Below are 15,132 nucleotides of genomic sequence, written 5' to 3'. Positions count from 1 at the left end.
CTTGATTTTTTATTTTCTTTTCAGTACTAGAAACTTATCAAATACATATAAAATTATTGATTGAAAAAAACTCATTGATAAATTACAATGAAATTTACCGATGAAATATTTTCTTTTTATATCTATCGGTATATACCGATGAATTTTTTTTATTGATATATACCGAGAGAATTACAGTGAGAAATAAAAAAAATAAAAAGATAACATGTCATTGTTACAGACAATATTATTGATGAAATAAACTTCTCGCTAATATTATTCAGTAAATTCATAGGTAATATTTAAGTTATAACTTGACAATTGGCATCCCTTCTTTCCCTCCTCTATTTCTTCTTCTTCTTCTTCTATTTTTCTCTGTAAAAAACAATAATCTTTTTATTTTATCACAAATCAAATTCTCATCATCACAAATCTGACGATCCCAACACCCAGACTGTTAGCATCCCTATTCTAATTTAATTTATTTTGAAGATTTCCAACATCAAATAAGCAAACTATGTATTTCTTATTTTAACCCATTTTTCAAACGTTAATTTTCTTGGCAATTTGGTGTATTATATGTAGTTTGTATGTGTGTTTATATTCTATAGCTTTTTTCCATAGAAATTTATTATATGAATGCATGATTTGTACATGTTAGGGTTTGCTTGAGATTTTGAAAAATTATATTTGTTTATAATTTGATGAAATTGATTTTGATTTTGTGATTTAGGTATTTTATAAATAAATAAATAAATAATTTATTTAATGAGTATGTTTCATATTTTATTAATTTTATTGTTAAGTTGAAATTTTGGTAAATATGAAGGAATTTGATTTTTTGTAGAAAATTGATAATGATTAAGGGTACTATTATAACAAATTGAATAAGTTTGATTTAAATCAATAATAGCTAATTTATTTAATTCACATAATTAATTAATATATGTTGTCATCAATATTTTATATAAGTTTGATATAAGTAATGAATGATCGTTCTTAAATGTATTGAGTTTCACCCGAAGGGTTACGCTAAATGGATTATTGTTATAAGATTGAGGGTTTTATTAATTAATCATTATCTGATCCAAAAAATATTAGTGGATGTGATATTAGATGCACATGTAATAGGTGTAAAAATAAAAAGTTCATTGATCCAAATATTATACAATGCATCTTCTACAAAAAGGATTTATGAAGAAATGCTTGTGTTAGTTTGCGTATAAAGAACCATATGTTCTTTACAAGACCATGCTAGAAAGGATGACTATGCCAACTTGTAGTTCTAACAACGTGCATGAAGTTGTATATGATAATAATAATTTTTATATGAATAAATGTAACATGAATGAATTAAGGTTTTGTAAATAAATATTCAATCATAGATGAAGAATCAAATATTAGCGTAATTAGTATTTTTCAAACCATAATTAACTTTGCTTGATATCAATAAGAATGTTGTATGTACACACAAATATATCTGATTGTAATTATAGTTTGATAATTTGAGTGTGTATTTGCTTCTCAAAACTAATGGTAGCTAAATGAGCACAAGCATTTAGAATCACCCACATAAGTGAAGTTGTAATGTATTTTATTAAAGATTAATTTGAAAGTGGTATTTATAATATGTAAAAATGTTTTTTCTTTAATGAAGAGAAAAATAGTCAAGGCAGTTAATTTCTATAAATATTTCAAACAATAAAATTGAATTAAATTAATAAATATTTTAAATAATAAAATTATATGATTTAATGTTTTATTTTAAACATAATAATTCCATTAATTATCAATTAAATTAAAATTTATTTAATTAAACTCAAGCTATCTGACTTGGTTATAAATAAAACATGGAGCAATCATAATCATAATAAGAAAGACCTTAGTTTTAAGAGTATTTAAGAGTGTAGTAATGATATTTTTTTAATTTTTTTTGTTCAAAAATATATTAAAATAATATATATATATTTTTTAAAATAATTTTTGATATTAATATATTAAAATAATAATTTTTTTAAAATTTGTTAAAAACACAGTTTTTCCAAACAAAACATACGGGCCAAACCCAGTTTAGTTCTCCTCTCAGGCCCACCGGTGCAGGCGCAGTGTTTGCTAGACGCTATTTTACTTTTCGATTGAAAAACAAGCACAAAGAGTACCGAGTACTCTTCACTAACCTCTTCGAACTTCGAATATTTAAGAAATTAGGAGGGAGGGTGAATGCTCACAGAGAAACCTAAAACAAACCCCCCGAGTGATCTCTCTGTTTTCTCTTTTCTTTCCCAAACATCAACAAAGAAAGAAAGAAATGGAGTTGGACCCTGATGACATCTTTAAAGACGACGAAGACGATCCCGATAGCGAATTCTATCAGGTCAGGTCCTTACTTCTTGTCACTTTTACTTGTTTATTTTTCCCAAAAAATAAAACACTAATTTTGCTAAACTACATTCTGCAGCAAAGAGAATCGTCGAAAGAATTCGTGGTCTACCTTGTCGATGCTTCCCCCAAAATGTTCTCATCTACTTGCCCTTCTGTCAGTATCTTCTCTCTCTCTTCTGTTTCTTTTGTATTAGAGTGTGTTTAAAAAGTGTTTTTATTTTTTTTTCAAATTATTTTTTTTAATGATTTCGTATCGTTTTAACACGTGGATGTGAAAAATATTTTTTTTTGAAAAAAAATATTTTGATTCATTTCCAAACGATTTTGAAAAGCAACCGTGGTAACTATCACAATTGTAAACACTACCATGTAGCATTGCATAATAGCAGGTTTCGTTAATTTCTTTTCCATTTACTTAATCCAAATGATTTATTTGTAATTAATAATAGACTGTACATAAGAAATGCTGCTGTTTTGTGGCTGTGGAAATGTTTTTTTTTGTTTTTGTTTTTCTTGATTTTGGTGGTATTGGCAGGAGGACGGAAAGGAAGAAACTCATTTCCACATAGCTATCAGCTGTATCGCGCAGTCATTGAAGACCCAAATAATTAATAGATCGTATGATGAAGTGGCAATCTGCTTCTTTAACACTGTAAGTCTTTTTATTTGTTTTTGGCTTTAACAGCCAACACAAAAAAGGGTGTAAGTAGATGAAAGAAGCAATACATTTTGCAATTCCATAGTTGTAGTTTATCCTTTTCTTGGGGTTAGTTTGGTATTTATAGTGGCATGTGATTTGACAAAGTTACTTGGTTGTATACTTGTCTTCTTTTAGGATCACATGCTAGCTATGATGGAAGTTGTTAGCATATTTAGTTCACCATTATTTGATAATCATTGCAGAGGGAAAAGAAGAATTTGCAGGATCTAAATGGTGCTTTTGTATTCAATGTTGCGGAGAGAGAGTATCTAGACAGGCCAACTGCAAGACTTATCAAAGATTTTGATGGCATAGAGGGTAAGTCTCGACAGCATATTCTATGTGCTTTGGTACAGATTTATTGATTTCTGGTCTAAACTCTTTATGTTTTCTCCTCACTCATTGTTATAGCAGACAGGGTCCTTTAGTTTTTTTTTTTTTTTTTTTACATTGAAATAAAGTTACTCAACTTTATCTAACCTTACATTGTTTTTGGACCGCTGTTGTTTTAAACATAAAAAAATGTTAATATTTTGAGTAGTTAAATTTTTATGTGCTGAAATTGTATCACATCGATTGTGTTCAATGCACCAGTCTTTTGTCATTATCGTAGCTAGCATAGTGTCTGTCTTTCAGAGCAAGGCTTTGTTGAATCTGCATTTTGATGTCTAAAGTTGTGGAATTCCAACAACCTCTAACCAATTCCTAGTTTACTTTCCAATGTTAATTGTCAGATGGGATGACACCAATGATTATTGAATCTAATAATATTTCTTTTCCTCTTGGAAGAATGTGTGGCAACTATCTCTGTCATAGCTAAATGATGCAGTAGCCAGTAGTCATGCTTTGGATTTCATCTCTCTTTTATTTTATCTGGTATCTTGTTTTTCCTTACATGGTCTTTGAATCTTCTGGTTTCAAAAGTTGTGAGAGCTCAGTTCTCTAATTCTTAATAGCTTGTTGAAGCTGATGGTTGAATTTGAATGGTCATAATTATCTCTGACTTATCATCTCCATAGATGTTTTAACTTTTGGAAAAAAATAATTTTGAGGATCTTTGTATGCAAATATGGAAATAATGAGAGCAGTTTCTTACTTAATGTTTTGTAAAGCCTTTTTTTTTTAGTGAAATTTAAAAATATCAAATGACTTTTCATCTAATTTGTTTGCAGAATCATTCACGAAAGACATTGGCAGTCAGTATGGTATTGTGTCTGGGTCTCGGGAGAATTCCCTTTACAATTCTCTCTGGATAGCGCAAGCATTGTTGCGTAAAGGGTAATACATGTTTTTCTTTGTCTTTGATGTTATAGCTTTGATTGTCTTCTGAGCTGAAGTGATATTTTCATCTTCTTTTTTAATATCTTCCATGCATAGTTTCCTAATGTAAGGGATGAAACCATCTCAGATCTGCGAAAACAGCTGATAAACGGATTCTTTTATTTACAAACGAAGATGATCCTTTTGGGAGCATCAAGGGTGTAGCCAAAGCAGATATGACCAGGACAACATTGCAGCGAGCTAAAGTATAGATTTCCATTGACATAACTAGCACATCTTCAAAATTCAACCCTTTGTGAGAATGCAATTTTTCACTTCAAATTTCGTTGTTAAATAATGCCGTTGCTACCTTTCAGGATGCACAAGATCTTGGCATCTCAATTGAACTTCTCCCCTTGAGTCAATCTGATGAGGAGTTCAATGTTTCACTTTTCTATTCTGTATGTCCTTGCCTACACCAGTTGATTTTTCATTGTTCCATATCTACTCCAGTTGATTTCTTTATTTACTTCTCTGGGTGGCAAGTTGATTTACATTTGATAGAGAATTCACTATATTTCAGGATTTGATTGGGCTGGAGGGTGATGAACTTGCTCAGTTTATGCCTTCAGCAGGGCAAAAGTATGTATTTTTTTTTTGTGATACTCTTGCAAAGATTATTTCATTTTTCTGTCTGACATTGCACAAGTGCAATTGTGGAATTGGGCTTCTGGGGACTTACCATATTTTAAAGCTATGGGAAATGCTAATGCTCCAGAGGAATAAAAACTATCACAAGTAGTGGCTATACTGTTATAAGGGCTTCATATGATAGTGCAAGTTTTTCTGGAATAGGAAAAACACTCTCTCACACACAAAAATGTTAATGAGCACCAAACAGTTATGCTCCTATGCTTATAGCTGCGTGCACACACACATATTAAATGTATGTATGCATGTGTGTATGCTAGGTGTGTGTGCTGTTCTAAACTGATGGCCATAAAAATATTTATTGTTAGGAGTTACCTACCTAGCTGCATGTAAATGAGCTCTCTCTCTCTCTCTTTTTGTGTTGGAGACACCCGTACATCTTGTGTTGGAGACATGGTTATTCTCTATATGTGGGGTCCTGTTTTGCTCACAGTAAACCCAAAAACAAACATCTATACAGGAGTCTCTCATGGGAACCCTCAAAACAGAGCTTTTTGTTAGGATGATAATTCTCATTGGCGCATATATCCTGCTATAATACACTCATTGATCCACAGTGATGTTTGATTATCTATATTTGCATGCATTTCATGTGTATTTGTGCACTATTCATTTCATAAAATCCTCTCACATTGTGTTCTATTCTCAGATTGCAAGATATGAAAGATCAGCTTAGAAAACGAATGTTTACAAAGCGAATAGTAAGAAGAATCACATTATCAATTGCAAATGGATTGTCAATTGAGCTGAATACATATGCTTTGATTCGTCCAACTTTGCCAGGTACAATTACTCTGAACTTCTATGCTGCATTATGTTATAGAGGCTTCTGTTTAATATCGTTGTCATCACATAAGGCAGTTTATGAATATTTTTTTGTGCTTTTGTTTCCTAGGGGCAATTACGTGGCTTGATTCTGTCACCAATCGTCCTTTGAAGGTAATAACAGATTGTCATGTTTCATTTTGTTTATTGGTTTAATGCTTACATTTATTTACATTGCACATATTTTGTGCAATGTAAGTGAATTATGCCTATTTGAGATCATTAGTCTTGATCATTTTGTGCTGCACTTTCCAGCATCTGGATTGGTTCTTATGGCATGATGCATTTCATGTAGTATTCTTTTTCCCTCATTATGGCTCTAGCTTGTGGGATTTCATGAACTTTCTCCACAGTTTGGCACTGAAGGAGGTTAAGGAGATTAGCATTAGCTTTCTCTTGAGGTGTTATGTTCTGTTCAATGATATTGTAAAACAGAATATGGTGCTATATTCTTGAACTTACCTGTATTTTACTTATTGCTCCCTAATCCACACCATAAAATTTCTTAAAAAGGAATTAGTTTCCAGTTAATTAGATACAAACTGGGGAGTTTCTTTACTTGCTCTAATCATATGTAATTGACTTTTAATTTATTCACATCATTTCCTTTTTGTTTTAGATTTTGGATTCACCTTGTGAGTGTTAGATCTTAATCAGGTCATGTATTTTGACATTGTGTAGACCGAGAGATCTTTTATCTGTGCTGATACTGGTGCATTGATGCAAGAACCTGCAAAACGATATCAGCCTTACAAAAAGTAAGCATGTTTCACTTCTGTTGATTATGTTATTTGTAATGCTTTTTTATTTTTCTTTCTTAGTTGATTCAAGAACCAGCTGCATCTTTTTTTCTTCCTTTCCCCTTTTCTTAGGAGTATATGATGTAAATAAATTTCCCGTTAGATCATTCAATATTGTAACTTCAAAGTTGTCATACCCTTACATTTTTCACACCGTCCTTTTTGGCATGCTGATTTTGGTATATGCCAAAACTTTAATATTTTTTTTTGTTATTTGATAAATTATGGTGGCTGTCTACTTGCATTTGTTGCCTAATTAATCAATTTATGGTTCAGTGACAGTATCATGTTGTCTGTCGAGGAGCTGTCTGAGATCAAAAGAGTTTCAACAGGACATCTTCATCTTCTTGGATTCAAGCCCTTAAGTTGCTTGAAAGATTATCACAACCTGAGGCCTTCGACATTTATTTTTCCTAGTGACAAGGTTCCTTAATTCTTTTCCTTGAACAGTATTTGGGTATTTTCCTAAAGTTCATGCTGCCTGTTCTGCTTTGGTTTATAGATAACTTTTTTTTGATGACTTAGCATGCTTCTTCAAGCCTATAAATGGCCATGCAATGCCACAGCTAAATAAAATTTTCCCCTAGATTGGGTAACAACTCTCTATATCTCCCTTTAGGAATTGCAGTTAGTGGAGAGAAATGGATTCCCTAGGTTGGTATTGCAATGTTATAGGATTCTATATAGAAGATGGCACATTCATGGAAATAAATTTTTTTAAGAATGCATTAAGAGTTTTTTTAGTTTCACATTATCTCATACAGTGAGTACATTTGGGCAATTTGGCAATATGTTGGTTTCATGGGTGTGCAGTGAATGGTATTTTGATCCACTGCACCTACAAAATTGCATCTAAAGGACATAATATGATTCGTTCTGTTGATTGTTTCTACTTTAGGATATATAAGTCAGGGAGCTTTGATGGTTCTCTTATGAGTCTGTCTAGATATGCCTGTGCCTTGCTTACAACATAAAAGCATGTTAATTGAGAGTCTGGTAGTGAAATGGTAGAATATCTATTTAATTTTAAACTTCAATGAGAAGTAAAATTAATACTTTCAAGCCACTCAAATATTCCCTTTTCACTCTCCATTAAAGCTCGATACTTCTCTCTTGTGGCTATGATGGATGTTATAACTAGTAGTAGTTACCTTACCAAACAAAAAATATATGCACTTCAGATATTTGGTGATTGTAAGATTATATTTCCAGATTTTTTTTGAGTTTCTTTGTTTCCAGGCAATCAACACTCCCGTCTTGCTTTACATATATCCTGAAATCACATCCCTGGTATGTAATAGAACTTTTTTGCTTTTCTGGTTATTGGTTGCAGGAAGTAATTGGTAGCACTTGCATTTTCATTGCCCTGCTTAGATCCATGGTAAACCTTAAACGGTGAGCAGTGTTTGTTTTGCAAACTATAGTATTATTCCTTGAACTTGAACCCAAATATTTATAAGATATAATCTAATAATATCTCTTATTTGTATTGCTGTGTTATATTATTTAGTAATGAGATAAGTTTTTACTCATGATAGACACTGTCTGTATTTATTTAGATTTATTGTTTATACTTTCCTTCTCCTTATTGTAGTATTTACAGATAGCATTTTACCCTTTTACCTGGGCAATTTTTGTTTAAGCCTGGGATTGTAGAAATTCATATTTATTATCCATATCCTTAATCATAATATAGGGACCGTTCTATGATGCAATGGGCAAACTCTTGGTTTTGTAACCATGTCTGTGTCTAGACTTGAAACTTTAGTGCATCCACCTTGTATAAAGATTTCAAAGGGCACAACCATCTCCAAATTCTTCTTCCAGGACCCAAATTCTGTTGGAGCATAACTAGGTGATGGCTTTAATTTTTGTGGTGCTAGTAACCTACACTTTATGTGGCTAGGAGCATCAAGATTCCCAACTTTAGCAGCTCCACTTTCTTTTTGGTTATGGAAAAGCAGGAATATAAATTATGGAACCCAAGAGAAGTGTTGTTCATCAATTGCAGAAGTTGATTTTTTTATCCTATCACTTGAATTAGTCATGCTTTTTATTTATTTGCATTTATTTATTCTTAATTCTTTTTTCTTTCTTCATTCATTCAAAATTTTGCAGTTTTGCAGTTGCATTTTATGGAAGCTCATCTCGTCCTCAATTGGTTGCCCTTGTTGCACAAGTAAACTACTGCATTTTTAAAGTACCATTGCATTGTTGCATGCATGAATTTATAATTAATTGGTGAACAAGTCTGATTTTGGCATCAATATGCCATCTTCATCCTTATATTATTTTGTCATTATTACTCTTTTTTTTTTTCTTGTCTATCTTTTGAATTTCTACCCTATTGCATTAAATAAGTGGGAGACCCTGCAACTAAATTCTGCTCCAATGTAAAGAGGAATGAAATAAACTGGTAATGTAAACTGATTGATTGGTAGAGAGTAGCTTAGGTTCCCAATACTTGTCTAACACATTTATCATTTTGCTTATTTGTTTTCTTTGTTTTATTTTTATTTTATTTTCCTAATTGCATTTCAGGATACGATAATATTCTAACCTGGTTGTCCCACTCTGTGGTCTATTAAACTAAGGCATGTGAATAACCTCATGCTGTCATTGTATGCAATTGTGTCATTTGCTGCATTTGCAATTGAATACTATGCCCTGTGCTTTTGTTTATCTTTCCAATATTTTTAGATCTCTCTTCCTGGATTTGAATCTATCTTTTTGAATTGAATACCATGCCTTGTTGTGCTTTTGTTGAGTAATGAAAGAAAGTAATTTCTGGTGCTTAGTCCATGCTGTTGAACTAGATTTCTAAGTTCCTTAAACAATATGATTTATGTGATACGAATTGTTATCTTGAACTAATTATGCAGTGAACATAATTGCTGTTGTTTTTATGTCTAATTTCAAAATTACTGTGTCATTAATGTTGCTTATTGATATCTTTGAAAAACAGGATGAGATTATTAGTGCTGGTGGTCAGGTTGAGCCACCTGGAATGCACATGATATATCTTCCCTATTCTGATGATGTCAGGCATGTTGAAGAGGCAAGTGCAATTTTAAGTTGATTCAAAATGGATTATATAGTAATCTTAGCAACAAGGCTATGGTTGACTTGCTGCAGATTCATTCAGACACAAATGCTGGGGCACCTCGAGCTACTGATGACCATATTAAAAAGGCTGCTGCTTTAATAAAACGCATTGACTTGAAAGATTTTTCTGTATTCCAATTTGCTAACCCTGGTAAGCTGGCTTTGATTATTCAGACTTTGTACCTTGAAGAGTGCTTATAAATGCTAAGGATATATTTGGTGTGGGTATAAAGGGTGAAAAGTTACAAAAGGTAACCAAACCTTTTGTAACTTTTCACCCATTTTACTTATGTTTGGTACAAATTAGGGGAAAAAGGAAATTTTCATGGAGGTTTTATTTAACCCCAAAATGGTTTTAAATGTTAACCTTGTGGGGATGAGATGCATGGTTGGCCCTTGTGTTTTGGATTTTTGGTCATATTTTTCCTATTGCTCCAGTTTGGTCATTGTTGCCCTTGTACTTACAATTCTTGCATGTTTGCCCTTCTGGTTTTGGTTTTTGGTCATATTTGTCCCCCGTGGTTTTGGTCATATTTGTCCCCCGTGGTTTTGGTTTAATTTTCTGTATGTGAACAAGATTTACAAGTACAAAACCAACAATGATCAAACCAAAACCATAAGGGCAAATATGACCAAAAATCCTAGACCATAGGGTCAAACCATGTATTTCATCCTCTTGTGGGGAGGGGTGAAAAAATTTTGAGGGGGGTGGATTTTGGGTCTCGAGTCCCTCCCTCCCCTTTTGTAGATTTTAACACTAATCTATTCTTTCTTCTCCTTTTATTTCCATTTTGGAGTGCAACTATATGCTATTTAATTTTTTGCTATTATATTTAATTTAAAATCTGATATCTCTTTTTTTGGGACCCGCTACTTTTCATTATTTCCAACTCCTACCAAACATTCTTAATAAATCATCTCTTAAACTTTTCTTTACCTTTAACACTTCACCCTTAAATTTAAGATGTTATCTCGTTAACATTTCTTCAGATTTTTCATCCCATACCAGAAGCAATCATTGGGAAAAATTTTGAAAACTTCTTCACATGGCTGTTGTCTAAACTTTTATGTTATCGTATAGTCTAACTAGTGGTTTTGGCATGCGCACCCTCATGTGTGTTATTCAAGTTAAAACATTATTTTATTATTGAAATTAACACATTTAAATTTTACTTATTGAACTAGCTTATGTGATTCGTATAAAAGTTATTATATGATGTTGATATAGATTTCCTTAAAAGTTTAATGGAAATGTTTATATGGATTCATGGACAGTGTGAATTGATGGTTATTATTGAGGGAAAAAAGTGATTTTAATTTGGATTCGTACTATGAATTGGAAATTGATGGCAATGAAAAATGACAATTGGTTTTAACCATTACTCGTACTGGGAGTAAAAGTTGGATTTCTGCTAGGATTAGAATTAGTACTGTTTAATTTATTAAGCATGTAATAGTCAAAGTTTTTGTAAGGTTCAGAAGTGCGTGTACACCCATGGATTCTGGATTTGAACTAGGAAGAACTTTTTATGCTCTCTTATATTTTGTCAAATCTACTCTGCAAATGATGAAATATAGTGCGTGTTATTTTAGGTGTAGTAAAATTTTCTTACTGGTCAATCTATGTCTCAGTTCCAATTAAATAATATATAACATGCATTTATGAAGTGTGGTCTCTGCCTAAGCAACGCCCTGATTGAAGTTAGCGGTTTTATAATGAGAGATCCTGAATTAAGTGCAAGAAAATAAAAAGAATATCAATATTTGGGTTGATTGAACATATAAAGTTATAAAATCTCTATTCATGTGGATCACAATTTTCGTGCATCATGGATATAGCACATTCCATAATACTAGTTTGCTGTAATATATGCTATTATTGGAGGACATTGATTTATGTGAACTATGAGGAAATCATATAATTTTTCTTTTTCTTTAAATCTTTGCTGGATTCTCATCATCAATTTCCAATACATTTTCTTACAGGTTTGCAGAGACACTATGCAGTTCTGCAGGCCCTAGCTCTGGATGAAGATGACATACCAGAAATCAATGATGAAACACTTCCTGATGAAGAAGGCATGGCCAGGTAAGATCAAATCGTAGCTTCCTATCCTTTGCTGCATCCACCATTCTTTCATTCCCTGCCCTCCACGTGGATCTTCACAATCATTTTTGTTAACCTGACAAATGTTCACATTTATGATACCACAGACCAGGAGTTGTTAAAGCAGTTGAAGAGTTCAAGCTTTCTGTCTATGGAGAAAATTACGATGAGGAAAGTGACATGGGCAATGGAAAAGCAAGCGACGCCTCCAAAAAACGGAAAACAGCTGCTGAAAATGCAGCTAAGGAGTCTGCAAGCTACAGCTGGCCTGATCTTGCTGACAACGGACAGGTGTGCTTTCTTGTCTTTCAAGTATGATGGTGTTTGTCTTAATCAAATGCACAAAAGTTGGCTTAACCATCAATATAGACAATTGGTTTGAGTAAACAAAGCCCTCTCTTAAACATTTCTCCAGATCAGTAAAAAACTCTAGGCTTCATTTGTTCAATGGACATAAATCCCTACAGAAAAAGTTTTCCTAGAAAAAATCGCAATCCAAATCAAAGTAATCGCTGTTTTATGTATGGGGGCCTACAAAGTTATTTAATTGATCCAAACAAGTTAATGATTATTTTTCCCTCTGGGATTGCACCATCCAAACAAGCTAAGCTTAATAAATCATTTAGGAAGATGAAAAGGGAACAGAAGAACTGATTCCTTTTAAGCTTTTTTGAAAAGTCATTATAAAAAAACAAGTGATTTATAAAAATATTGGAAGCTATGTTGTTTCTATTTGAATGTTCTTTAGGTATTTTAACTAGAGATACTCGGAGATTATAGCATATTCATTCGAAGTTGCGCAGATATGTCAATAGCACCTTGAGCTAAATAAAATTGGTTGATGGAAATTATTTGCTTATAGCTTGTTGAAATTATTTATAATATCTTACTGTAACAAATGAATAAGGAAATCGAATATAGGTTACTAAATTAAAGGATAACAATCCCTCTTTTCATGGATCTGTTTCGCAGTTGAAGGACTTGACAGTAACAGAGCTGAAGTATTACTTGACAGCGCACAACCTTCCTGTTACAGGGAAGAAGGAAGTTTTGATCAGCAGGATATTAACTCACCTGGGAAAGTGAGGCTAATCCAGCTGCAGCTCCTTTTCCAGCATCCAGTTGTGGTTTAGCAATGATGGTGATACATCACACGGTACACCAGTTACATCTTTTAGAGGCCAACTTATCTGCTCTTTGGGAAATTGAAACGCGAGCATGGCAGCCATTTGCGTCATTACAATACAGGCCAGCTGAGCTTTTGCATTTCCTGGTGTACAGGAGTTGTATTGTAATGATGAGTATCAGTGCCTAAAAATGCATTGTTTTGACAAGAGCAGGAGGGATTTGCAGCATTATCATTCCAGGAGTTTTGGAAAAGACATGCTCTGGACCTTTTATCTTTATATATATATATATATATATATAAAATGAGATTCCCCTGTAAATGGGTTTCTAGTCTGTTGAATGATACTGGAAAATCAAGAGGGGCGGGGGCTTAAATTCAAGTTCCACGTTTATCAGCCCAGAATCAATCTGAAAAAACAAAACCCTGCCCCCAGGACCTTCAATTTCTCCTATTCAAATTCCGCGTTTATGAGATCTGTTATTTTTTCTGTCCCTCTTTAAAAGTCAAGTCGGACATTCTCAGGCACCTCTTTAAAAGTCAAGTTCTGCCTAGTTTGAAGGGAAAAAAACCGAAGTGGAGGACGCGTGTTCAGTGGTCAACGCCTCACGAGTATGTAAATATTTTCGTAATCATAATAATTTATTATGCCAATTTTGTCCTCGTTTTGAATGGAATAACAATATTAGCATTATATTAAACAAAGACTGTGACAGTGTTTCACTGCACTGTAGATGATGATTTTTTTTTTTTTCAATATTTTTCCTTCAGTCTAGTTTTCAAACTATACCCTTTAGATCCCTCATTTTTTTTTTTTTTATAAACTCAATTTTGATTTAAATCTATTTTTTTCTTTACGTTTTAGTCTTTAATTTGAGATAAAAGAGAGAAAGTGGGTTGATTTTAGGGGAGAGAAAGTCGGTTAATACTAATTTTTCCCATAAAAAATATTAATTTTAATTTTTAATGAGTTTCATTTAATCAGTGGAGTTTAGCTTATGTATTTTTGTGCTTGTAAACTTGCTTGAAATATTAGATTTGAACTCAAGAATTTTTTTATTTTATTTTTGGGCTGATTTTGTTTTCTTGATAGATTGTTTGGTTGTTCGAGGTTATATATAGATTTATCAACGTGTTTATGATGTTTTATAAGTATTTTAAGTAAAAAATAAATTAAAAATAAGCTGTTACAAAAAAAAAGTCATCATCCCTACCTTTTTAACCACTGCCATGACTATAATTGAGAAAAAAGCAAGCAAAACATCACTCTTATTTTTTTTTTCTTTCAAAAGATTTTAGGGTAGACAATATTCGTCTAAACCATTAACAAAAAAGGTTATCGTGTGTGGATTCGACCTTGCAAGCCGATGCCAATGTCCTTTTCAAAATGGGCAAGGCATTCGGATCTATCTTATTAAGCCCAATAGTGTCTGACCTTCTTTTTTTTTTTTTGGTTTATACATTTTTTAATATTTTTTTTTTAAAATATTTTTTATTTATATTTAAATTAATACCCCTTCACTCTAATTGTTTAGATTTTTTTTAATTATTTTGTATGTATTTAATATTTTGAATAGAATAGTATAATTCATGTACAATTCTTTTTATATTTTATATAAATAAGATTTATTTTAAAAAATCAAAAATATTTATTCTTAGTTAAAAAAAAAGGTGACCTTTGAGATAAAAACAAATGTGCATTAAAAAGGGAAATGTTGCATCCACTTTTTTTTTTTCTCAATAAGTTAATACTCATTCTCTCTAATTTATTAGATTGTTTATTTATCCTTTTTTTAATAACAATTTTTTTAAATTATTTTGTATGTATTTAATGCTTTGATGAGATTATTCTAATTCAATTTTAATTTTTTTTATATGTTTTATACAAATATCTTTTAAAAACATTATTTATTCTTGGTAAGAAGAAATTGATCTTTGAGATAAAAGAAGAAAAGAAAAGAAAAATGTGTCCATTGAAGGGGAAAGTTGCAATCACAATAATTTTTTTAAATAATGTAGAATAATGAGATTATTTATCCTTTTTTTAATAAAATTTTTTAAATTATTTTGTATGTATTTAATGCTCTGAAGAGATTATTCTAATTCATTTTAATTTTTTTTTATGTTTTATACAAAT

General features: G+C 31.8%; 1 protein-coding gene across 1 annotated transcript; it reads left to right on the top strand.

Annotated features, from left to right (window-relative positions):
- The first annotated feature begins 2,120 nt into the window (after positions 1 to 2,120).
- On the top strand, positions 2,121 to 13,491 carry LOC118038287 (ATP-dependent DNA helicase 2 subunit KU70). The gene is made up of 19 exons (XM_035044606.2): positions 2,121 to 2,353; positions 2,438 to 2,515; positions 2,897 to 3,013; positions 3,265 to 3,379; positions 4,234 to 4,339; positions 4,470 to 4,587; positions 4,699 to 4,782; positions 4,905 to 4,963; positions 5,682 to 5,815; positions 5,928 to 5,971; positions 6,539 to 6,615; positions 6,934 to 7,081; positions 7,991 to 8,052; positions 8,776 to 8,836; positions 9,623 to 9,715; positions 9,793 to 9,913; positions 11,749 to 11,851; positions 11,977 to 12,160; positions 12,842 to 13,491. The coding sequence occupies exons 1-19, from the start codon at positions 2,288 to 2,290 to the stop codon at positions 12,953 to 12,955; spliced, it is 1,884 nt and encodes a 627-aa protein (XP_034900497.1). The 5' UTR covers positions 2,121 to 2,287; the 3' UTR covers positions 12,956 to 13,491.
- The last annotated feature ends 1,641 nt before the right edge of the window (positions 13,492 to 15,132 follow it).

This window comes from Populus alba, chromosome 11 (genome assembly GCF_005239225.2).
Source record: "Populus alba chromosome 11, ASM523922v2, whole genome shotgun sequence".
Classification (NCBI taxonomy): Eukaryota; Viridiplantae; Streptophyta; class Magnoliopsida; order Malpighiales; family Salicaceae; genus Populus; species Populus alba.
The sequence above is the reverse complement of the archived record's forward strand: the minus strand, read 5'-3'. Positions and strand labels throughout refer to the sequence as shown.